This window comes from Pristis pectinata, chromosome 34 (genome assembly GCF_009764475.1).
Source record: "Pristis pectinata isolate sPriPec2 chromosome 34, sPriPec2.1.pri, whole genome shotgun sequence".
Taxonomy (NCBI): Eukaryota; Metazoa; Chordata; class Chondrichthyes; order Rhinopristiformes; family Pristidae; genus Pristis; species Pristis pectinata.
The window spans coordinates 11,108,145-11,134,799 of record NC_067438.1 but is presented as its reverse complement, the minus strand read 5'-3'; the positions used below and the strand labels follow the sequence as shown (position 1 = coordinate 11,134,799).

Below are 26,655 nucleotides of genomic sequence, written 5' to 3'. Positions count from 1 at the left end.
AAAGCCACTTCCTGTTCCCCCCCATGTGACCCCTTGCATTGCTTACTGGGAACTGTAGTTCTTTATTATAACTACACATCTTGCCGCTTTAAAGAAAAACAAACACAATACTTTGTCATTATAGACCTGCCAAGAACCCTTGTCCACTCAGCAGCTTTCAATCAGTCTCTGAGGTGGTTTAATGATCCATTTTGGTCTGGTACTTGTTTCCACAGGTGTGTTGCTTTCATTTGCTGCATTACTATTGGTGTTGTCCTGGGAACTCTGGTCCACGTGTTCATTTTCTTCATATGCTGACTCCTTAGGTGTACTGACAGGGGATGGGTCACAGCCACCGGTTGGAGTTTGTGGTCATAGATCCACGCGGTTCCTCCTCAGAGGTGTCCCTCACTCCATCTAGATCTGATATGAATGTGGATTTACTTCCTCTTGCACAACTCCTTGCACGGACCATGTGCCAGAATCATGATCTCGGATTCACACTTGATCCCCAGGCTTCAGGACTGGTCGGCTTTTCGCTGTCTTGTCGTGATTCTATTTCTGTTTTTCTTTCCCTTCCTCTTTGGCTTGTTTGACCTTGTGTGCTTCTTCAGGTGTCAACAGGTTTTCATGTATTGGAAGGTTAGTGTGTATGTGTCGACCCATCAGCATTTGGGCTGGTGAAAGGCTGTCCTGCGGTGGTGCACTTCTGTAAATCATTAGACTTCTGTGGAAATCCTCTCGTCCATCTTGCGCTTTCTTCATGAGGCCCTTCACCACCTTAACTGAACTCTCTGCTAGGCCATTAGATCTTGGGTGATGTGGGCTTGAGGTTATATGTCGAAACCGCCAAACATTGGCAAAGGATTCAAATTCACAGCTTGAAAATTGTGGACCATTGTCTGATACTACTTCACATGGAACTCCATGCCTCGCAAACACAGCCTTCAGGAACATAATAGCTGCTTTGCTGGATGTTGATTGCAGTGTCACAACCTCTGGGTAATTAGAAAAGTGGTCTGTTACAACAATATGGCTCTTCCCATTACAGTCAAACAAATCCACTCCAACTTTGAAATACGGCCTGTCTGGTACAGGGTGTGGTGTAAGTGGTTCTGCTTGCTGCTTTGGTCTGTAGGTAAGGCATATTTCATATGAAGCAGTAGTCCGGCTGATGTCTTGGTTCATTCTTGGCCAGTACATCACTTCACGTGCTCTATGTTTACATTTTTCCTCCCAAAAATGCCCTTTGTGTATCTTCTAGAGCATCTCCTTGCGTAGTAACACTGGAATCACAAACTTGTTCCCTTTGAAGACCATATCTTTCACTACTGACAGTTCAGCTCTGCATGCCCAATAATCCCAAATGCACATTGGACAGTGATCCTTCGCTGGTATTGGTATTGGTTTATTCTTGTCACTTGTACCGAGGTACAGTGAAAAACTTGTCTTACAAACCGATCGTACAGGTCAATTCATTACACAGTGCAGTTACATTGGGTTAGTACAAAGTGCATTGATGTAGTACAGGTAAAATCAGTAACAGTACAGAGTAAAGTGTCACAACTACAGAGAAAGTGCAGTGCAATAAGGTGCAAGGTCACAACAAGGTAGATCGCGAGGTCATAGTCCATCTCATTGTACAAAGGAACCGTTCAATAGTCTTATCACTGTGCTGGCCATCCTTTCCATAAAGTATCATTGAGTACTTTCATTGTTTCATCTGCCTCTGCTGCTTTCCTAATCTGCTCTGTTCTATCTGGAGATACTGGAAGAAAGGTGACAATCGTGACAATCATATAGGCCTGTATATCCTCATTAACCTGTTGGTCACTCTTTTCTGTCTTTTCAACTGCTCGAGACAGTGCATTAGCAGCAAACATATATTTTTCCAGTGTGTAGATCATCTTCACATCATATTTCTGCAGCCTTATCAACATGCGCTGTATCCTCATGGGACAGTCATTCAGTGGTTTGGACATAATTGAGACCAATGGTTTATGGTCTGTCTCCACTTCAATAGCTTGCCCATAGATGTACTGATGGAACTTTTCACATGCATATGTACTGGTGAGAAGATCTTTCTCTATCTGTGCATAGTTGGCTTCCGCACTTGTTAAAGCTCTTGATGCATTGGCCACAGGTTGCCATGTGCTATCATGCTGCTGTAGTAGTACTGATCCAAGGCCGTGCTGGGACGCATCAGCTGATATCCTGATACACCTTTCCGGATCATAAAACTTCAGCATGGGCTCTTCAGTGAGGACCCTTTTCAATGTCTCGAAACACTCTCCTTGCTCATGAGACCAAATCCATTCATTTTGTTGCTCAAGGAGTGACCTAAGTGGTGCTGACACTGTTGACAGTCGAGGGATGAACTTAGCCAGGTAAGTCACCATCCCTAAGAAACGTCTCATCTCCTCTTTGTTTTGGGGCCTCTCCATGTTTTCAATGGCTAATGTCTTTCTTGGGTCAGGCTTCACTCCCTCCTCAGATATGACATCTCCTATGAAGATCAGTGTCTTAACAACAAACTCACATTTCTCTTTATTTAATTTCAAATTGACATTCCTTGTCACGTCAAGCACTTGTTTCAGTCGAGTATCATGTTCCTCCTTGGTGGACCCCCAGACGATGATGTCATCCATCATGGTCTCGACACCAGGTATGCCCTCAAAAATCATGTAGATGGTTTTATGGTAGACTTCTGGTGCGGACAGGATCCCATATGGCAGCCGAAGATAGTGATATCTTCCCTGTGGTGTGTTAAAAGTACACAGTCTGGAACTTGCCTCATCAAACTTCATCTGCCAAAACCCAGACGATGCGTCGAGCTTGCTAAACCATTTGGCACCTGAAAACCAGGACATGATCTCCTCCTGTGTTGGCAATTTAAAATGCTCTCTCTTGATGGCTTTATTGAAGTACTTTGGGTCTAGACATATCCGCAATGCTCCATTTTTCTTTTGCACAATGACCAGTGAACTCACCCAATCTGTTGGTTCTTCAATTTTCTGTATGACATTCATCCGCTCCATGCATGCTAGTTCTTGTTTAAGTTTATCTCTAAGTTGAAACAGAACTTTCCTGCATGCATGGACAACAAGAGCCACTGCTTCATCTATGTGAATTTTGTGTACACCAGGTAAGTATCCGAGCCCCTCAAAGACATCTGCAGACTCTTCCATGAGTGTCGTGTGGTCATCTTTGGTATGTGAAGCTACTATGAAAACTCTTTTCAATAGGTTGAGCTTTTCACATGCACTCAGACCTACTATTGGCTGCTCTCTTTTCTACAATCAGTAGCTGTGATTTTAAGTGCTGCCCCTTGTGCTTAAAGGTCACCATACAGCCCCCTTTTACTGGAACTTTCTCTCCAGTGTAGCCTGTCACTTTTAACTTCACAGTTTTATAATCATCCATGGATAACAGATTCACTTGAGCTCCGGTGTCAAGCTTGAATGGAATTACCATCTCATTCACAGTTACTGGAACAATCCATTCTGTTTTACCAGCAGCCACAGTCTGTACAGAATCCACAAAGAATTCCTCCATTTCCTCATCAACTGTGTGCACCTTTCTCTTGTTAGCCCCAGCTTGGCAGCACCTTGCAAAGTGATTCTTGTTCCCACAGCTATTGCAGGACTTCCCATAAGCGGGACACAACTTTGGAATGTGTCTACCTCAACATCTGCTATATTTGCTGTTTGAGCCTTCCTCTTTGCTTTGCTGTGGCTTTCTGAAATGCCTTGTGCGCTGCTTCTCTGTTTTCACAGCAAGCACTGTTGTGTCTGCCCTGTGCAGCTCCTTAGCTCGTGCTCGTGTGGTCTCTGCTGACCTACAGCATGGACGTGGCGGGCCGAAGGGCCTGCTTCTGTGCTGCGTGACTCGATGACCCTGTTACTCTTAAATGCTGCTCTGCCTGGCCAAAACCAGCTTCCCACACCTCTGGTGGACTAACTATTGCACGTAATCTTCTGCACACTTTCTGCATTTGTGAATCTTCTTTATGACAGATGCACCGCATCATTTACCAACTCTACAAAATAAGAAATGGGAAACGTATTTCCCATTCTCTCTGAGACTCAGACCAAGGTAACAGAAGTGGAAACATATACTGTTCCTCAATATAGTGTGACACAGCTCCTGACATAACATTGGGACTGAATACACGAGGCAGTGCAGTGGACAAGGGGGTCTGAGAAAGTTCACATTCCGGAAGCAGTCACCCTCGATCGTAATAAGTTCCACTGGGGAACATTAGAACAATATTCCGCTCCCTGGTCTGCTGCAAAACAGCTGCTTCACTTGTTTGTTCAGTGACTGCCCTTAATCTCATTTACTCTGTGCTGGTGAGATTTCTCTCCGCTTAGAATTTTTTTAACCAAAATAAACTTTGAATGGAGTGGACCTTAACAGGGTGGACACAACCACCATCTTCTTCCTGCCCCGCCCTCGCGACTGCCGCATTTCCTTTATTCTCTTTCTTGTTTCCAGTATGGGGCCAAATCCATCGCCATGTCCGCATTAACCGGACGAGTTTTATTTGGAAGCCGGCAATGTCGCCCTGCCTTCGTTTCGTCCCGTTGCTTTTGCTGCCGTTGCTTGGAGCTCAAGGTAAGGATCTGGAAGGGAGAAAAATTCTCAACTGAACGGCCCGGTGGGAATTATCGTCTCATCCCAGTTGCCACGGGTAAATGTGCCCAAATGTTATTATTTTGTAAGCGCTCTGCTATCACTTCATTAATAATATATTCCGACGCCTGACATCAGATCTGTTTGTAGTACATTGTTTCCTCTTCCCTCCTGAAATAGTGGATTGATGACTCCTGCTTCGATGAGGCAAATATGGGATATGCAGAGTCTGCTATTGATGGGTCTGGATTAGGAGGGCGGACCAGTGAGTTACGAGGTTTACACTGGGATTTCTCTTTGCGGACACAAGGTCCTCATTGCCAATCCGAAATGCTCCTCAATTTTGAACAGTCTTGAGCTCGGGAGTTACAAGCCGATGTTACACTTTTTCTAGCAGGCTTTGAGAAATCCTCCAACCCTTTCCACTGTCCACCTGACAATCTCTTACCATGACAGAACTCAGAAGATGGTGGTTCTGAAGGAGTAGAGAAAATTTACTGGAGTACTTCAGGGAAAAATTTAGGAGGTAAAAGAGGAACATGAAATGTCACTGATGGAGAAGATTACAGATATTTCCTAAGCATTTTATAAGTATACCAAGGGCAAGAGGGTAACCAGGGAAACAGTATGGCCCATCAGGGACCGAAGTGGCAATCTGTGCATGAAGCCATAGTGTTATCGCCAAATGTTAATTATTATAAATCGAGATCATCACTCAGAAACACTTTCAGGACCAAATTTCTTTATTTCTCTGAAGAGATAGAGAACTCCGTTGTTACCCCAACTCACTGTTGGCTACAGCTGGTCAGAGTCCAAGGGAGTCTGTCTTTACATTGATTAGCTAACAGATTTATACAATTCGAGTACGTGAGATGGGGGTGTTCACATTCTGTGGCGGTCTACAATGTCTATGGCAGTTACTCCTTAATTTGTGCTACTTGTTATCCTCGGCTACAAGGACATCTACAAACCGCTTGCTGACAAGTTCTTACCAAACAAAGACTTGTTATTCATTCTTTACACATTCTGTTATCCTGATATTGTGTGTCCGTACCCTTACTTCGGTACACCAACTTTTTCAGCGCTTTTTAAGGTTTCCACTGCTCTCGCCCTGAATTCTTAACCCTTTGCCATAGGACAAGAGGGGAGGACTTAAATGAATATTTCTTATATGTATTCATCAAGGAGAAGCACATTGTTGTTGAAGAAATCAGGGAGTGGCATGGCAGCAAAATTCTAGAATTTGTTATGATTGCAATGTTTAAAAGGCATTTGGACAGGTATATTGTATAGGAAAGGTTTAGAGGGATATTCGTAATTAGTTTATTATTGTCACATGTACTGACATACAGTGGAAAAACTTTGTTTTGCATGCCATCCATACAGATCATTTCACCACATTAGTACATTCAGGTAGTACAAGGGAAAAGCAATAACAGAATGCAGTTACACTTACAGAGAAAATGCAGTGCAGGCAATAAGGTGTATGGCCATGAGGAGGTAGATTGTAAGGTCAAGAGTCCATCTTATCTTCTGAGAGGTCCGTTCAATAGTCTTCTAAGTGCAGGATAGAAGCTGTCCTTGAGCCTTCTGGTACGTGGTTTTAGGCTTTTGTATCTTCTGCCTGCTGGGAGAGGGGAGAAGAGAGAAAGTTCAGGGTGGGAGATGTCTTTGATTATGTTTGCTGCTTTTCCGAGGCAGCATGAAGTGTAGAGAGAGTCCGTGGAGGGGAGGCTGGTTTTCGTGATATGCTGAGCTGTGTCCACAATCCTCTGCGGTTTCTTGCAGTCTTGGGCAGAGCAGATGCCATACCAAGCCATGATGCATCCAGATAGGATGCTTTCTATGGTGCATCTATAAAATTTGGTGAGGGTCAATGGGGACATGCCAAATTTCCTTAGCTTCCTGAGGAAGTAGAGGCACTGGTGTGCTTTCTTGGCCATGGGGTCTATGTGGTTGGGCCTGGACAAGCTATTGGTGATTTTACAGCTTGGAACTTGAAGCTCTCAACCATCTGCACTTCAGTACCATTGATGTAAACAGGAGCATGTGCACCACCCCGCTTCCTGAAGTCAATGACCAACTCTTTTGTTTTGTTGACATTGAAGGAAAGGTTGTTGTCATGAGACAATGCCACAAGGCTCTCTATCTCCTTCCTGTACTCTAACTTGTTGTTACTTGAGATTCGGCCCACTACGGTGTTGTCATCTGCAAACTTGTAGATGGAGTTAGAGCAGAATCTGGCCACACAGTTGTGAGTATATAGGGAGTAAAGTAGGGGCTGAGGACGCAGCCTTGTGGGGCATCAGTGTTGGGGGTAATCGTGGCGGAGGTGTTGCTGCCTATCTTTACTGATTGCGGTCTGTTGGTCAGGAAATCAGGGATTCAGTTACAAAGAGAGGTGTTGAGTCCTAGGTCTAGGAGTTTGGAGATTAGTTTGCTTGGAATTATGGTATTGAAGGTGGAGCTGTAGTCAATAAACAATAGCCTAATGTAAGTGTCTTTACTGCTAAATGCTCCAGAGATGAGTGTAGGGCCAGGGAGACAGCATCTATTGTGGACCTGTTTCAGCGGTAGGCGAATTGCAGTGGGTCGAGGTTGTCTGAGAGGCTGGAGTTGATGTGTGCCATGACCTGCCTCTCGAAGCACATCATGATGGTGGATGTCTGAGCCACCGGACGATAGTCATTAAGGCACTACCTTATTTTTCTTTGGTAAAGGGATGATAGTTGTCTTCTTAAAGCAGGTGGGAACCTCAGATTGAAGTAGGGAGATGTTAAAAATGTCTGCAAGTACCCCCACCAGCTGATCTGCATAGGATCTAAGGACACGGCCGGGGACTCTATCCAGGCCAGATGCTTTCCACAGGTTCACTCTCCAGAAGACCGATCTGATGCCTGTAACTGTGCCTGTGGGTACAGCTGCATTGGAGGCTGTCAGGGTGGGTAATGACATTCCATTTACCTTCTGTTCAAACATGCATTGAATGTGTTAAGCTCATCGGGGTGGGATGCACTGTTGTCAGTGATGCTGCCTGGCTCATTTGAGGGACAGCACCCCTGACTCTGCAGTGCTGTGCTGAGCTTGGAGAGCTGGACAGCTCAAGCCTCTGGTGTCCAGCACTAAACCCACACCCTCCGTCGTTCTTTGTTTGTACGTGGTTTCAACAAATTGTCCATTGGCCAAGCTACCAAATAGTACGCATGGTCTAAACAGGCTCAGGAACTTGCTTTGGTATTGTTATTAGCCAAGAGATATGTTGCAGCTCTATAGAACTTTGGAGAATTGGCTTGTTTGGAGTATTGTGCACCGTTCTGGTTGCCACATATTAGGAAGGATGTGGAGGCTTTGGAGAGGGTGCATAAGAGGTTCACCATGACACTGCCTGGATTAGAGTGTATTAGCTTTAAGAAGAGGGTGGACAAACTTGATTAGTTTCCTCTGGAGCGTTGGAGGCTGAGGATTGAAGTATATAATATTATGAAAGGCATAGATAGGTTAGATAGTCTTTTTCCCAGAGTGGAAATGTCAATTGCCAGAGGGCATAGGTTTAAAGTGAGAGGAAGAAAGTTTAAGAGAGATGTGTGAGATTAGTGATTTACACTGAAAATGTAGGTGCCTGGAACGTGCTGCTAGGAGAGGTGGCAGAAGCAAATGCGATAGTAACATTTGCTTCCACATTTGGTGGTGAGAGCCTTTTTCCCAGAGATGCGGTGCTAAAAACAAGAGGACATAGGTTTAAGATAAGAGGTAAGAGATTTAAAAGGGACATCAGGAGTAGCCCCTTCACGCAAAGGGTGGTGCATGTTTGAGTGAGCTGCCAGAAATAGTGGTTGAGGCGGGCACATTAGCAACATTTAAAAACCATCTAGATAAGTACATGGAAGGAGACATTTAGAGGGCTATAGGCCAAAGGCAGCCAGATGGGACTAACTCGCTGGGCAACACAGTCAGCATGGACGAGTTGGGCGGAAGGGCCTGTTACCATGCTGTGTGACTCCGACTCTCTTTAAGAGGCATTTAGACAGACACATGAACAGGCAGGGAATGGAAGCATATGGACCAAGTGTAGGCAGATGGGATTAGATTAGGTTGGCATCATGGTCAGCACAGACATGGTGGGCCAAAGGGCCTGTTCTTGTGCTGTACTGTTCTATGTTAAATCACTTATTTAAGACAGCACTTGGTACTAATTCTTTAATAATTCACCAAGTGGTACAGAAGCACTTTAATTCCCTAGGCAGAGAGGGCTACGGGCAAAGTGTTGGAAGAAAGGATTAATTTGGACGGGTGTCCGATGGTTGGCATGGAGTTGGTGGCTGAATGGCCTGTTTCCATGCTGCATGACTGATGCTACTTAGACACTTTGCATTAAAATAGGAGTCTGCGTGGAAGGTAGATAGCTGGTCCGGCATCAAAACACTTGGAAAACAAGTGTTTATCTGTAGTCCAATGCCTTTTATTACAAAGCACTACATTCAAAGCTGCTGTGGGAGTGTAAAGACCATCAAAATGTCCATCGTTCCTAAACCAATGCCATTATTTACATTTTTCTACCAGGGTTCAGCTGCTGCCTGACTCTCATAAATAGAACAGATGATTTTGTATCACTTGCTTCAGTACGATCTGCACTCAACATACAGTTCAAACCTGTATCAATGAGTGTATGGGGGTGCATAGCAGGATTGGCAGGGGAAACATAGTGAGCAGTACACTCCACTACTCAGTAAAATCATGGCAGTGCTACTTTCCTGCACTAGCATCTAAATATCTAGCGATCTCTCTCTAGAATAAACTGAGTGATCAAACCCCCTCTTCCCACTTGGTAGGGAATTCCAAAGATTCACCACCCTCTGGAAAAAGAAATTACTTTCCACCTCTGTTTTGAATGTTTGACTCCTTGCTTTGAAACTGCGACATCTGGTTATATGCAGTATGGCAGAGGAAATATCAGTTTCGCTTCTACTCTATCAAGCCTTGAGAGTTTTGTATGTTTCAGCTAGATCACCGCTCATTCCTCCTAACTCGAGAATATAGGCCGAGTCTCTCTGTATGATAAACAGGCATTCCAGAAGTTAATCTGGTGAATTTTTGCTGCACTTCCTCTGTCACAAGTACATCCTTTTATCAGTAGTAAAACCTGACATATACACAGTATTCTTGTGCTAACATACCATTTTCTGTCCTAATTCTTTGCTCTGTCTGCATGTAACCTTTCGTGATTTCAGTACAAGAACATCCAGGTTCCACTGAACACCAACACTTTTCGATCTCTCACCATTTAAAAAATACATTCATTAGAAATCTTTGACCAGGGACTGGAGGAGAAGGTTGTTGTTGCTAAGTTTTTTTTTTACTTATGTTCTTAATTAAATCTCTCCCCGGTGATCGTCTTTCCTAATTAATAAAATTCTTCAGCCTCTCCACACTTCATGCTATCATGTCCTTTCTGCAAGGTGATGATCAGGAATACAAAATGTGGTCTAACTACTGCTTTCCTCAATTTATGAAGAAGTTACATTTTGGGAACACGTGGTGAGTGGATACTCAGAAATCTAAAAGACCACATACTTTCCATTAACTATTCAAGATGTGAAGAATTTCAGATGGAAAAAAATCTGAATACTTAAAGGTACATCAGGTTAATAAACAGAAATAAGCTATTGTTTCTTAACAATTAGATCTTAAGATAATAAAAATACACATAACCTATCTTTTCAGGTACTCAGTAGATGAAACATACAAGATTTCTTTCTCGTCTCACTCTTGCCCCGACCGTGACACTCAACGTGACTTTCTCCCGTCCCCTGCTCCCCGCCATCACACTTCCCCTACTTAAGCCCTTGCCCTCATACTCTCCCCTCCCCAGCTTCCCACAATGAAAAACTTGCTTGCAGCAGCATCACAGGCACATAGGTTCAGATAACCTACAGAACTTAAATTACACCAGACAGTGAAGAAAATAAGACTGCAAAGCAAGACATTAGTGCAAAACAAAACCACAATCAGAGGCAAGTTCACGGTAGTGCAAGAGGTGGTCCGTAGCGTTCCATTACTGAGGTAGGGTTAGGGTCCTGCAGGTCATCTCAGAAACCTGATGGTTGTAGGGAAATAGCTGTTCCCGAACCTGGTGGTGTGGGACTTCAGGCTTCTGAACCTCCTGCCTGACAGTAGTAGTGAGAAGAGGGCATGGCCCAGATGGTGGGGATCCTTGATGATAGCTTAATTAATTTGCATTTTGAGGACCATGAACTCCCACTGCAGCCTGGAATGTAATGCATTATTGAAAAGGCACTGGCTTCAGATAAAAGGCAGTGTTTCTCAACTGTTTCGATGTTAGACCAGCTGGCTGCCTTCCTAAACTGACAAGTACCTTCTTTAAGGTCTTGAACACTTGCATACATTTTTTTACTGCTCAGTTTTGCAACATAAGCACTTGAAATTAAATGGGAATGTACATACTCTGGTCCTCAGCTCCTGATCCCTGTCATGCACCTGGATCATATTCCTGATAACATTTACTCACATTCCCATAGCATTCCCAATACCTGGCTCTGGCCAAACAGCTATCCACATTCCCACCACAACCTTAGACACACACCCAGCCCACGCTCCAGATGCTGGCTCCTGCCTCGCACCGAACCCCAGCTCCCACAGCACACTCGACTTGCAGCCAACCTCAGCTCTGACCACACACCCAGCCAATGTTTCTGACTCTGGCTCCAGCCACTCATCTGGCCTACACTCTCAACCCAACTGTGGCAGCATACAGTTCTAATATTAACACCATGCTGCTTGTTAACAGAAGACCTAAAGGCTGTGGAGAGAGTGTTTCCTCTTTTGAGAGATAAGGGGACATTCATTTAAAACAGAGATCAACTGAATTTTTTTCTCTGAGGAATGTGATTCTTTAGAACTCTTCCTTGAACTGTGGTGAAAGCAGGGTCTTGGAATATATTTAAGGCAGTGATAGATAGGTTCCTGTTAAGCAAGGGGGTGAAAGGTTATCAGGTTTAGATAGGATTGAAGAACTGAGGTTAACAGTCAGAACAGCCATGATCTTGTTCAAGAGTGGAGAAGGCTGAAGGACCATTTTCCCACTCCAGCTTGTAATTTCTAAGTTTATATATGGGTAGTTAACAGAAAGGAGCGTTTGGGTTCAGGAAACTACTGTAAATGCATCATGTCAAAGTCTGTATGTAAATAGACTGCAATTTCTTTTAGTATTCAGTATTATCAATGGTCTGTGTAAACACGAGCAGCTGTCAAGGGAGTGGATTGCGATAACAGTAAAATAAAAAAAAAACCTGGAGATGCTGGAAATCTTAAAATAAAAACAGAAAATGCTGGAAACGCAGCTGATATGTGGAAAAAGAAACGGAGTTATCACTTCAGATCAAAACTGTTCATCAGAACTGGGAAAGAGAGAAAACAAATTTGTTTGAAATTGCAGGTGAAGTAGGGTGGGATGGATAGAGCAAAAGGGAATGTCACCGATAAGGTGAAGCCAAGGTTGCTCAGATGAAAAGCAATGAAGGCCATCTGGTTGATATATTAATGAGGATAGTTAGAGAGAGACAAACAAAAGAACAGGATATAGGTAATGCCCAGCAGATCACATATTATTAATTGAGAAAAAATACCCAAGATAATATTACAGGTGGATCACCTGCAGCAGCACTGACCAGTTCTGATACAGAGAAAGTGAGTTACTTGAAATTATTGAATTCAATATTGAGTCCAGAAGGTTGCTGGTCTTCATCAGTCAGGGGATTGAGTTCAAGAGGTAATGTTGCAGCTCTACAAAACTCTGGTTAGACCACACTTGGAGTATTGTGTTCAGTTCTGTTTGCCTCATTATAGGAAGGATGTGGAAGCTTTAGAGAGGGTGCAGAGGAGATGTACCAGGATGTTGCCTGGATTAGAGAACGGATCCTATGAGGAAAGGTTGAGCGAGCTAAGACTTTTCTCTTTGGAGCGATGGAGGATTAGAGGTGTATGAGATTATGATAGGGATAGATAGTGGACAACCACCACCTTTTTCCCAGGGCGGCAGTGGCCAATACCAGAGGACATCCGTTTAAGGTGAGTGGAAGCCTGGAATGTACTGCTCGGGGTGGTGGTGGAGGAGGCTGAAACAATAGGAACATTTAAAAGTCTCTTGGATAGGCAAGTGGTTGTAAGAAAAATGTGTAGGAGGGAAGGGTTAAATCGATCGTTGGGTAGGTGATATAGGTCGGCGCAACATCGTGGGCCAAAGGGCCTGTACTGCGATGTACTGCTCTGTTCTAAATGCTGCCTGATCTGTTGTGTATTTCCAGCACATTAATTTTTTAATAAGAAACTCACGAGTCACCCAAGCATTAAAACTGTTTACAAAAGCATGGGAAGGAAATTACTTTAGAACAATAGTTTTATATTATTAGATCAGCTATGATCTAATTAAATGGAAAAAGCTCTGGGTGACATGGCTCAGGTTATCAACAATGCTGTACTGTACTTGTAACTGCCAGGAAAGACAGCTGTCTGTACTATAGCACACAAATGAGTTTTCCTGTAAATGCAATAAAGGCTAAGTAGGCATAGCCTGTAGGAACATGAAGTTATTGCCAAAGACTGATTCAGACCCAGATCCCACATGATGCTGGGCCTTGGCACCAGGGAGCAGCCTAGGCTAGTTCCTCACTGGAACTAACTATAATTTTAAAGATCTGTTACAATCATGATCAGCTGAAAGATTCTTTGAATACCACCCCTGGCCCACCCTCCATCCAGAATCTATGGTATACAGCTATTGGCTTGGTGGATTCTCAAATAAAGTGGATACTGTGCTGTGTTTGTGAAACGTCTCACCTCCTGCTTTAGGGAAGTGGGAAATATTTTCTTGCTGAGATTAAAGTGTGAATAGCCAGCTTTTTGAATATAAAGCCATCAATATTAAGTTTTTTTTTCCTGAATATCCTGGATGGTTGCCTTTAGAGTCATTCAGTAATGTAACAAGATCTTAACAGTTCAGCTGAATACCAATTTGTGCAAGTTAGAGCTCTCCAAGATACAAAAAAAGGCTATTTTTAAGTATGATGACTCTAATCTGACTATTCAGACATCCTGTGAGCCCTGGGGATGTTTGCCGTGTTTCCTTTCAAATTACTGCTTGCTGTGTGCCTGTGGAACTCACCAGGGTCCCAGTTCCTGCATTTCCTTCAAACTGACCAGGGCCCAAATTTCCTGAACCATCTTTAAACCTACCACTGAGTTCAAAGGAAAGTTTATTATAATAATGTATTATATAAGAAAGTGAAGTAAAAGTGTTTTTATGCTTCTAAATACCCCAAAACCAATAGTCTCAGAAAATCTGCCATTCAGGCATCACTAAAGTTTTGAGCATGAACATTGAACTTTTAATCCTATGGGTAAAAACCTTTTAAAACCATGGATGTGAAATTGCATCAATCAACATGCACAGTGAAAAGCACCGCATAATGTATTGCCACGTAGGGATACCTCGGCAACGTCAAGGCTAAGTACTGTTTTTGCAGGAGGCTGTCTACCACACCTCTACAACAATTGTAAGTGGTAGTGATGGTGGTCTCCTGGGCTGTCAATATTGTTGGGGGGTGGGGGGGCGTGGGAAAATTACTGATGTGCCTCCGGCCTGCGTATTCTGCTGCAGGGTATAGCAACTTCAGCAGGTCTGGTCAGCTTAGACCAGGAGGCCTTTGACAGACGATTGAACTGTATCTTGATGGTTTGTGCTCTCCAAAAGGGCTCTGGGGAGAGAATCAAGAATTGGATGCAACTGCTCTACACAGACATCAGTAGTGCAAACCAAATCAATGGATGTGAAACAGAAAGCTTCTGCATCTTAGAACAGTACTGCACAGGAACAGGCCCTTCGGCCCATGATGTCTGTGCCAACCATGATGCCAGATGAAACAAATCCCATCTGCCTGCACATGATCCATGTCCTTCTATTCCCTTCATTTTCACGTGTCTGTCGAAATGCCTCAGACACTAGTATCTTGTCTGCTTCCACCACCACCCCAAAGCCTCCACGTCCTGTAATAAGGAGACCAGAACTGAACACAATACTCCAATGCGCCTAACCAAAGTTTTATACAGCCACAAAATGACTTCCTGACCCTTGTATTCAATGCCCCTACCGATGAAGGCAGGTATGATCACTGTACCCACTGAAACCCCAATCACCTGGCCAGGCTTGTTTCCCAATACAAGGTCTACTACAGCCCCTCCTGTTTAGTCTATCTACATACTATTCCAGGAAATCTTGGATGCATCTAACAAATTCTGCCCTTTTGCACTGAGCCAATCAAGATAAGATCTCTTTATTGGTCACATGTACATCAAAACACAGTGAAATGCATCTTTTGTGTAGAGTGTTCCAGGGGCAGCCCGCAAGTGTCACCACATTTCTGGCGCCAACATAGCACGCCCACAACTTCCTAACCCCATACGTCTTAGCAATGTGGGAGGAAACCAGAGCACCCGGCAGAAACCCACGCAGACACGGGGAGAACGTACAAACTCCTTACAGACAGCTCCTGGAATTGAACCCAGGTCGCTATCGCTTTAGTAGCATTATGCTAACTGCTACACAGGTAACATCATCCACGATGAAAACCCTATTGCTTTCCCATCTTTCCATAATCTGTCAACATATCACTTCCTCTATCTCCTGCTGGCTATTAGGAGGCCTATTGGTGCTCCAGTCCAGGTGCAATCCATCCTGTTTAGGTGCAACAAATCTGGAGTAAGACAAGGCAGACCACTCTCTTGTGTCTTAGATTGAGAAAAAAGGTTCTATACATCAGGAATTATGTGGGATAAGAGGGATGACAATACCAGGCATTTGGGGGCATTCAGATCAAAATCTCCCTGTACGTGGATGACATCACTGTTTAACCCCTTGGATTGATTGGCTTAATCTGATCATGTTTCCATGCTTTCTGTCAATAATTGTTGTCATCCCCTCTGTAAAATGTGTTGCTTTTGCCCAGCTACACCTCAATTCCTTATCCTTTGGTGGTCAGGAGCAGCTCTTGCCTCAGTCTGAAGTTCAAAGATCTCACCTTTAAAAGTCCATCTCTTGGTTTTGGCTGGTTTTTCCATTATTCTATTTAGCTGCATTCAATTTTACTCCACAAGCATAATCTTACACAATAATACAGGTTTGAGGTGACTTGCCAAGGCAAAAGGAGAAAGCTTTTATGCAACAAGTTATTAGTATTTGGAATATGCTGCCTGAGGGTAGCAGAAACAGAATTAATAGTAACATTCAAAAGGGAATTTGATGGCTACTTGAAGAAAGAAATTGACTGTAAATAGGAATGGTCACAGATCACTCTAAATTGCTCTTTGAAAGATCCAGCAGAGGTATGTATTAACCACATGGCTTTCTCCTATGTTTTACTAATGTATGAGGCTGCTACAAATGCAATTTCACCTCCTCCTTGTGGCAGGTGCATAACACCCTAAGCAGGGAAAGGCATGATGGGGTGAAATATGTGGGACACACTTTAAGCTGCTGTAGTAGCCGTGAAGACGTGTCATGATTCTGAAAATGTGTCTGCTAATGAGGCTGTGGTAAGTCTTTAATTGTGAAAAAGGCAGAGGAAGATATTTGCATCACAGTGGTTGTGAAAGCAGATAAGGGCTGCTGAACATTGGAGGTTATTGATTGCCTTCCACCTGCAAGTTAAATTGTCTAGTCATTGTATGTGTAACAGCTTCCCTTCATTTAAAAGGAATCACATCCAGGAGCTACATAGTCTTACAGCATGGAAACAGGCCTTTAGCCCAACTCATCCATGCCAATTCTGTTGCTCAGAGAGCGAGTGCTGTCTGCCTGCATTTGGCCCATAGCCCTCTAAACCTCTCCTATCCTATCCATGTACTTTAGATGGCTTTTGAATGTTGCTAATGTGCCCACCTCAACCACTATTTCTGGCAACTTGTTCCAAATACGCACCAGCCCTTGCATGAAGAAGCTGCCCCTGACGTCCCTTTTAAATCTTTCGCTTCTGATCTTAAACCTATGCCCCCTTGTTTTTAACACCACCTCCCTGGGAAAAAGACTGTGCTTTTCTGTCTGTGCCCCTCATGATATTATATACCTCTATCACGTCACCCCTCAATCTTTAAGGGGACCTATTCTCTCCTTATGCACCCTTTTACTCTTAATATACCCATAGAATCTCTTGGGATTTTGCCTCACCTTGTATGATCCCTCTCATACCCCCTTTTTGCCCTCCTAACTTGCCCCCTTCTAGCTCTCCTAAGTCCATTCTTAAGCTCCCTCCTGGCTACCTTGTAACTCTCCAGAGTCCAGTCTGATCATTGCTTTCTAAACCTTAGGTAAGCTTCTTTCTTCCTCTTGACAAGATATTGTACGTCTCTTGTCAACCACGGTTCCTTCACTCTACCATCCTTACCCTGCCTCAATGGGACAAACCTATCCAGAACCCCATGCAAGTACTCCCTAAACAACCTCCACATTTCAGTTGTGCACTTCCCCAAGAACATCTGTTCCCAATTTACACTCCCAAGTTCCTGCTTAGTAGCATCATAATTCGCCTGCCCCCAATTAAATACGTTCCCGTATTGTCTGCTCCTATCCCTCTCCAAGGCTATGGTAAAGGTCAAGGAGTTATGGTCACTGTCTCCAAAATGTTCTCCCACCGAGAGATCTGAAACCTGATCAGGCTCATTGCCTAGTACCAGGTCCAGTATGGCCTCTCTTCTGGTCGGCCTGTCCACATACTGTGTCAGGAATCTTTCCTGGGCACACCTTAAACTCTGTGCCATCTATTTTCTTTACACTAAGGGGGTGCCAATCAATATTAGGGAAGTTGAAATCACTCATTGGGTAGGGGGGGTGGGTGGGGGGGTTGGTCTGTGGAATACTCCAATAGAGTGATCACTCCCTTCCTCTTTCTGACTTCCTCCCACACTGACTCAGTAGACGATCCCTCCAGGATGTCCTCCCTTTCTACAGCTGTGACACTGTCCCTGATCAGCAAAGCCACTCCCCCACCTCTTTCCCTATCCCTTTTGAAACATCTTCGCCCCAGAATATCCAGCAGCCATTGCTGCCCTTATGAGAGCCAAGTCTCTGTAATGGCCATCACGTCGTAGTTCCATGTACTTACCCATACTCTAAGTTCATCGCCCTTGTTCCTGATACTTCTCGCATTAAAGTAGACAAACTTCATCCCATCCAACTGACTGCAATTTTGCCCTTTCAACTGCCTATCCTTCCTCAGTCTTTCTACACGCTGCATCTACTTGTGCACTAAATGCACCAACCTCTGACCTATCACTTGGGTTCCCATCCCCCTGCCAAACTAGTTCAAACCCTCCCCAACAGTTCTAGCAAACCTGCCCGCAAGAATATTGGTCCCCCTCCAGTTCAGGTGTAACCCGTCCCTTTTGCACAGGTTGTACCTTCCCCAGAAGAGATCCCAATGATCAACAAATTCAAAACCCTGCCTCCTGCACCAACTCCTCAGCTATGCATTCATCTGCCAAATCAACCTATTCTTACCCTCACTGGTGTGTGAGACACAGGCAGCAATCCAGAGATTACTACCCTTGAGGTCCTGCTTTTCAGCTTCCTACTCAACTCCCTATATTCCCTCTTCAGGACCTCATCTCTTTTTCTGCCTCTTTCATTGGTACCAATATGTACCACAACCTCTGGCTGTTCACCCTCCCCCTTCACGATGCTGTGGACCCGATCCGAGATATCCCTGACCCTGGCACCCAGGAGGCAACATAACATCCGGGAGCCTCCGTCATGTCCACAGAATCTCCTGTCTGTCCCCCTTACTATGGAATCCCCTAACACTACCATTATCCTCTTCTCCCTACTTCCCTTCTGCACCACACAACCAGGCGCAGTGCCAGAGACCTGGTCACTGCAGCTTTCCCCTGGTAGGTCATTCCCCTCCTCCAAAAGTATCCAAAACGGTCTACCGGTTATTCAGGGGAACGGCCACAGGGGTACTCTGCACTATCTGCCTATTCTCCTTTCTTCCCCTGACAGTCACCCAGCTACAGGCCTCCTGCAGCTTAGGAGTGACTGCCTCCCTGTAGCTTTTATCTATGAACTGCTCATTCTCCTATAGAAGCTGAAGGTCATCCAGCTGCATCTCCAGTTCCCTAACACGGTCTGTAAGGAGCTGCAGCTGGATGCACCTTGTGCAGATGTAGCTATCCGGGAGTCTGGAGGTCTCCCAGAACTCCCACATCTCACAAGATGAACACACCACTGACCCTGGAGCTTTTCTAACTACTCTGGCCTGGAACTAAAGGAAGAACCAAAAGAAAGAAAGAAACTTAGCAGAGACTTACCTAAACCTCCACCTCCTCTTGCCAAAGCCTCAGTCCCCTACTCTAACCCTGGTCACTCACACAATGGCTTCTGCCAAAATGGCCACTCTGCTTATACCTACCTTCCTTTTATTCGCTGCCGTTAATTAGCAAATCAACTATTAACAATTTGCAAATGTGCCTCCTGTAGATTCTTGCAAGGTGAAACTCAGAAGCACGCGCACAGAGACTCACCTCTTCTCAAAGCTCCTGCTCCAAATCTGGCTCCAACTCCTGACTCTGCAAGGTGAAACTCACAAGCACACGCACAAAGCCTCAATATCTTTTGTCAACCAGGATTCCCAAAACCTGCCAGCCTTGCCCTTCTCCCTAACAGGAACATGCAGGCCCTAAATTCTTGACATGACTCTTCTAAAATCCTCCGACTTGGCAGACGCTGCTCTCTCTGCTAACAATCTCACCCAGTCAACTTCTGTTAGATCCCGCCAAATGGCTTCAAACTTTGCTCTGCCCCAGTCAGGACCCTAACCAGTGAACCGGTCATACCCTTCTCCTTAACTATTTTAAAATTAATGGAATTATGGTCACTGGACCCAAAGTGCTCGCTGACAGACACTTCGTCATTTGCCCTACCTCAATCCCAGGAGGAGGTCTGGTATTGCACCCTCTCTAGTAGGTCCCTCTTTATATTGATAAAGGAAGCCTTCTTGGACACCTTTCACGAATTGCACTCTGCCCAAGCCGTTTACACTATGGTTGGCCCAGACAATATTAGGGATGTTAAAATCTCACATTAATACTACCCTATTATGTTTACAACTAACTTCAACCTCTCTACATATCTGCTCCTCCAATTCCCACTGACTACGGGGGGGTTGGCCTGTAATACAATCCCATCAGAGTGACCATTCTGTTCTTGTTTCTAAGTTCTACCCATATGGCCTCACTGGATGATCCCCCAAGAATATTCTCTCAAAGGACCGTTGTTATGACTTCTTCACAAAGAAGGCAACTCACCCTCCTCGCACACGTTGTATAATATTCCTGCAAAGCTTCCAAACCTGAGGAAAAGATTAGACGTCTGCATATTTCAGGTATATAAAGCTGTGGTAGAGATTGCCCTCAAATCAAGGGACAATTATTCTGTGATTTGGCCACATGTAGTCACAGGAAACGTGAGGTACAGTTTCAGCTTTCGGTACGGAAGTAAATTAGTTTAAAATTAGCTGATGCAGTTGTATTAACAGAGTGCAAATGGGTTAATCAAAAATATGCATTTATATCTTTTCTGCTGCAGACTTGGTACATGGCTGGTTTATGGACAAGGCCTGATTCAGAGCAAACTGAATCTTAAACCAGTTTAAAGTCTCAAGGAAGATGCAAACATAAGTTACTTTGCATGCAACTCTCATTTTTTTTCTGACTTTTATGTTGTTTTAGCTAACGTAGGCCTGTACTGGAGATTTTAACATGCATGGGGGATTTTAACATGAAGGAGGATTGGGAAAGCCAGGAAGGCAGTGGATCTCAGGAGAGTGAGTTTGTGGAAGGTCTACGGGATGGCTTTTTGGAGTAACTTGTTGATGAGCCCACCAGCTGAATCAGCTGTTTTGGATTGGGTGCTGTGTAATGAACCGGAGGTTATTAGGGAACTGAGAGTAAAGGAACCATTAGGAACTTGCGATCACAATATGATTGAGTTCAGTTTCAAATTTGAAAAGGAGAAGCTGATATCAGATGTGCCGATATTTCAGTGGAACAAAGGAAATTACAGTGGCTGAGAGAGGAGATGGCCCAAGTTGATTGGAAAAGTAAGCTAGTTGGAGGGATGGCAGAGCAGAAATGAATGGAATTTCTACAAGAAATAAGGAAAATGCAGGATCGATATATTCCAAGAAAAAAGGTTATGAATGGAAAAATGGCACAAATGTGGATAACGAGAGAGGTGAAGGCTAAAATAAAAGCAAAAGGGAGGGGCATACAAGGCAGCAAAAATTAGTGGGAAAACAGAAGACTAGGAAACTTTTAAAAACTTACAGAAAGAAACTAAGAAGGTCATTAGGAAAGAAAAGATGAATTATGAAAGGAAGTTGGCAGATAACATTCAAAAAGATACCAAGAGTTTTTTTTAAATATATGAAGAGTAAACAAGAGACACGGGTTGATATAGGACCAATTGAAAACGGTGCGGGAGAGATTAATAATGGATAACAGAGAGATGGCAGAGGAACTAAATGAGTATTTTCCATCGGTCTTCACTGTGGAGGACATCAGCAATATGCCTGATAGTCAGGGGTCTCAGGGGATAGAACTGAATTCAGTTAAGATTACTAGAGGGAAAGTGCTCAGGAAGCTAAATGGACTGAAGGCAGATAGGTCTCCCGGACCAGATGAGGTGCACCCCCGGGTTCTGAAAGAGGTGGCTTCAGAGATTGCGGAGGCATTGGTGATAATTTTCCAGGAATCGATAGACTCCGGCATGGTTCCGGAGGACTGGATGGTCGCAAATGTAGTTCCGCTGTATAAGAAGGGTGGGAGACAGGTGGTGGGGAAGTTATTGGAATCGATCCTCAAGGATGGGGTTATGGAATACCTGGAGGTGCAAGGCAAGATAGGCCCAAGCCAGCATGGTTTCGTGAAGGGAAGATCCTGCCTGACCAACCTACTGGAGTTTTTTGAGGAAATCTCAGGTAGGGTGGATGTGGATGTTGTGTATTTAGACTTTCAAAAGGCCTTCGACAAGGTGTTGCACAAGAGGCTGATTAATGAGATGAGAGCTCATGGAATTACAGGAAGGGTATTAGAACGGGTGGAGCATTGGCTGGTCGGCAGAAAGCAAAGGGTGGGAATAAAGGGATCCTGTTCTGGTTGTCTGCCGGTTACCAGTGGTGTTCCGCAGGGGTCGGTGTTGGGGCCGCTTCTTTTTACTTTGTTCATTAATGATTTGGATGATGGACTAAATGATTTTGTGGCTAAGTTTGCAGATGACATCAAGATAGGTGGAGGAGTAGGGAGTATTGAAGGAATAGGAAGGTTGCAGAGAGACTTCGATAGTTTAGGAGAATGGGCAAAGAAATGGCAGATGAGATTCAATGTTGGGAAATGTGCGGTTGTACACTTTGGAAAAAGAAATAAACAAGCAGATTATTATCTAGATGGGGAGAAAATTCAAAGTACAGAAGTACAAAGGGACTTGGAGGTACTCATGCAGGATACCTTAAAGGTTAACCACCAGGTCGGATCGGCGGTAAAGAAAGCGAATGCTATGTTAGCATTCATTTCGAGAGGTATGAAGTATAAAGGTAAGAAAGTGTTGATGAGGCTCTATGGGGCACTGGTGAGGCCTCATTTGGAATACTGTGCACAGTTTTGGGCCCCTTATCTTAGGAAGGATATACTGATGTTGGAGAGGGTGCAGAAAAGATTTACGAGGATGATTCCTGGAATGAAAGGGCTTACTCATGATGAGCGTTTGTCGGCTCTTGGACTGTATTCATTGGAGTACAGAAGAATGAGAGGGGACCTCATAGAGACATTTAGAATATTGAATAGATTGGACAGAGTAGATGTGGTTAAGCTGCTTCCCCTGGTGGGTGAGTCCAGGACTAGAGGGCACAATCTTAGAATTAGAGGGTACCGGTTTAAAACAGAAATGAGGAAAAATTTCTTTATCCAGAGGGTAGTGAAATTATGGAATTCTTTGCCACGTACAGCTATGGAGGCCCGATCATTGGGGGCATTTAATGAGGAGATTGATAGGTATCTAATTAGTCAAGGTATCAAGGGATATGGGGATAAGGCTTGGAAATTGGGGCTAGAGAGAAATAGTATTAGCTTAGCTCATGGAGCAGACTCGATGGGCCAAATGGCCTACTTCTGCTCCTTTGTCTTGTGATCTTGTATTGAGTAAAATTGTGGAAACTCTGGTCCCACATGGCCAAGTCCTGAAACTCTATAATGGAATTCCATACATACTGTATCTGTTCATATAATGTGTTCTGATTTGCTATTTTACTTTGTTTATGCTGCTAAATAATCAGAATTTCACCACCAGAGTTCAAAGAATTTTTTTTTTCTTTTTCATCCTGATCAGTGAAAAGGAAAGAAGTGATTGGGACCATTGGTTCATCGGTTTTTCTGGATCCTGAACACCAAGGTGATCTCAGCAGGAGTGCAACTTTATGGACCTTCACTGTCAACAACAAAAGCCCTGTTACTATTGTGGATTACGTTCCAAATCAACCTGTGGAGGAACCAAATGAACAATTCAGATCCCGTTTATGGTTTAACGCTTCTAGTGGCTGGCTGCTGGTACGCATACTGAAACCCGAGGATCAAGGCATTTTTAGTTTTGTCATAGATGAGAGAAAGACAAGTATAATAGAATTGTTTCTCTACTGTAAGTATTCACTTGTTTGTAAATTTTGCAAGTACTGAAGCTGGTAAATTACTTACTCATTTACTGAAGAACTGTCCATACAAGATTTGTGATTGTTGCCTTCATTGCAAACTAAACTGGTTTCTTCACCCAGTGGAAAGAACATAAGTAGATGAATGCAGCTGTTCAATCAGCCTCCATTGCGATGACAGATTTACTCTCCCACCGTGGAGTCACTATGCGATTATGATCTACCATCTATTTCTGTACTAGTGAGATGAACCCAGAGCTGTCAGCCAAATCAGAATGATTGAATTTTCAGTTGTGGGAAAATGGTGGAATGGAAAACTGGAGGAGGAAAATGGTGGAGGATCAGGATTGAGTTGGGATGAGGAATGTTTGGGGAGATTCACAGAAATCATAAGATTCGTGAAGAGATAATGGAACTAATTGCATACCTGACAGTCTGCCTAAGGTGAAAGGAAAACTGCTGGAAGAACTCAGTGACCTGTGGAGACAAACGGATAGTTGACGTTTCGGGTCGAGACCCTGCATCAGGACCTGAAATGTTGACTATCCCTTTCCTTCCACTGATGTGGCCTGATCCTCCAGCAGTTTGTTTATTGCTCTAGACTACAGCATCTGCAGTCTCTTGTGTCTCTAGTCCCCCTGTGCCTAAATCTATCTATCTATCTATCTATCTCTCTCTCTCTCATAAAAGAAAGTAGTGAGTGATTCAAACTAGCATGAGTATTTACTTAAATTTAAAAAAAACTTAAATGGTCAAATGACATTCTTACTATAATAACAACAGAAAATGCTGGAAGTAATCAATAGCATCTGTGCAGTGTTAATATATTAAGCTGATTATTATTTATCAATTCTAATGAGTGGTAATTAACCTGAGACCATAACCCTTGTTTGTCTTGCCCCAGATGCTGCCTGATCTGCTGGGTATTTCTAGCATTTCTGCTTTTATTTCAGCTAGCCAGAGTTTGCATTATTTTTCTTTTGCGTTATTTTAACTTTGACTTGTGACTGTTGGCGGAAAAGATAAAGCAGAATCCTAAAGAGGAATAATAGGGTTGTAATAGTAGGTGACTTTAAGTTCCCTAATATAGACTGGGACTGCAATAGTGTTAAGGGACTAGAATGGGGCATAATTTGTTAAGAATGTGTAGGGAAGTTTTCTCAAGCAACATTTTTATGGCCTTGCTAGAGAAGGGACAACACTTGACCTCCTCTGGGGAGACTGGGCAAGAGGCTGAAGTGTCAGTGGGAAGAGCACTTTGGGATCAGTGACCATAACTCTATTAGTTTTAAAACAGTTATGGAAAAAATAGGACTGGTCCACAAGTTGAAGTCCCACATTGGAGCTATTTTGATGGCATTCGACAGGAGATTACAAAGTTTGATTGGGAGGGGCTGTTAGCAGGTAAAGGGACATCTGGCAAGTGGGAGGCTTTTTGTAGTGAGATAAAGAGACTTCAGGGCCAACATGTTCCTATTAGGGTGAAAGGCAAGGCTGGCAGGAATTGGGGAACCCTGGCTGACGAAGGATATTGAGGCTCTGGTCAGGAAAAAGGAGGCATATGTCAGGTAGAGGCAGCTGAGGTCAAGTGAATCCCTTGAGGAGTATAAGGGAAATCAGGAGGGCAAAAATGGGACATGAGATATCCTTCGCAAATAAGGTAAGGAAGAATCCTAAGAGATTCTATTATTAAGAGCAAAAGCGTAACTAGGAACAGAATAGGTTCCCTTAAGGATAATTTGGTTGTCATGAGATGGGTGAGGTCTTAAGCAAATACTTCTTATCTGTATTTACCATGGAGAAGGTCATGGAAGTAAGGGAATTCTGGAAACAGAACAGTTGTATTAAAAAAGAGTGGGTGTTGGTGGTCTTGAGGTACATAAGGGTGGATAAGGCCCCAAGGCCTGACCAAATGTATCCCAGGATGTTGCAGGAAACAAGTGGAAACAATTGCAGGGGCCCTGGCAGAGATTTTGGTACCTGCCTTCATCACAGGTGAGGTACCTCAAGGGATTCACTTGATCCCAGCTGCCTATACCTGCAATATGCCTCCTTTTTCCTGACCAGAGCCTCGATATCCCTCATCAGCCAGAGTTCCCAGGTCATGAGCCTTGCCCTCACTCTAACTTATTGTGCCATTATTTAAGAAGAACTGCAAGGACAAGCCAGGGAACTACAGGCCACTGAGTCTAACATCACTGGTGCAAATGTTACTGGAGGCAAGGACTGATTAGGGATCATCAACATGGCTTTGTGTGTGTGAAATTGTCTGGAAGGTTAGGTTCCATGGAGTCCAGGGAGAACTAGTTAGGTGGATTCAAAATTGGCTCAGAGGTAGGAAGCAGAGGGCGGTCGTTGGAAGGTTGTTTCTCGGAATGGAGGCCGGTGATTAGTGGTGTGCAGCAGGTTTTGGTGTTGGGACCCTTGTTATTAATTCATTATATAAATGATTTGGATGCAATTGCACAAGGCTTGATCAGTAAGTTTTCAGATGACGTGAAATTCGGAGGTGTGTTTGATAGTGAAGAAGTTATCATAGATTACGGGGGAATCTTAATCAGTTAGGGAAGTGGGCCGAGGAGTGGCAAATGGATTTCAATACAGATAAGTGTGAGGTGATGCATTTTGGAACATCAAACTAGTGTAGGACTTGTACTATGAATGATAGAGCACTAGGGAGTACTAGTGCATAGTTCGTTGAAAGTGGTGTCACAGGTAGATAGGGAGATAGGGTGGTGAAAAAGCGTTTAGCATGCTGGCCTTCAGTCAGGGCATTGAGTATAGGAGTTGGGACATCATGTTGAAGTTGTACAAGTTGTTGGTGTACTTGGGAGTACTGTGTATAATTTTGGTCACCCTGTTATAGGAAAGACGTGGTTAAACTGGAAAGAGTGCAGAAACAATTTACGAAGATGTTGCCAGGACTAGAGGGATGGCGTTATAGGGAGAGGTTGGCCAGGCTAGGACTTTATTTCTTGGGACGTAGGAGAATGAGGGGTGACCTTACAGAAATGTTTATAATTATGAGAGACCTAGATAAAGTGGATGGTAACAATCTTTTCCCCAGGGTAGGGGAGTCCAAAATTATGGGGCATAGGTTTAGGCCGAGAGGGAAAAGATTTAAAAGGGACCTGAGCGGCCTGAATTGTCCTTCTTAACTGAGTGGCTTCCTGGACCGTTTCACTCCCTCAGGTTAGACAGTTCAAGGATGGCTGATTTGGTGGTTGCACATTCATCGGTATTCATCTCATTATCTTGCAAGTTGATTGAATTTAATTCC

The 26,655-nt window shown here is 43.9% G+C and overlaps 1 protein-coding gene across 3 annotated transcripts in view; it reads left to right on the top strand.

Moving 5' to 3' along the window:
• Nucleotides 1-4,441: 4,441 nt before the first annotated feature.
• LOC127585861 (uncharacterized) overlaps nt 4,442-26,655 on the top strand; it is a 47,385-nt gene continuing 25,171 nt past the window's right edge. The window contains exons 1-2 of one of the 3 annotated variants that reach the window (XM_052043566.1): nt 4,442-4,596; nt 23,060-23,365. In XM_052043566.1, coding sequence (XP_051899526.1) covers nt 4,539-4,596; nt 23,060-23,365 — 364 coding nt within the window. In that variant the 5' untranslated portion in view covers nt 4,442-4,538. Of the gene's footprint in view, nt 4,597-21,537; nt 21,657-23,059; nt 23,366-26,655 lie in introns of those variants that run through there. The other 2 variants (XM_052043565.1, XM_052043567.1) reach the window with 2 other exon arrangements.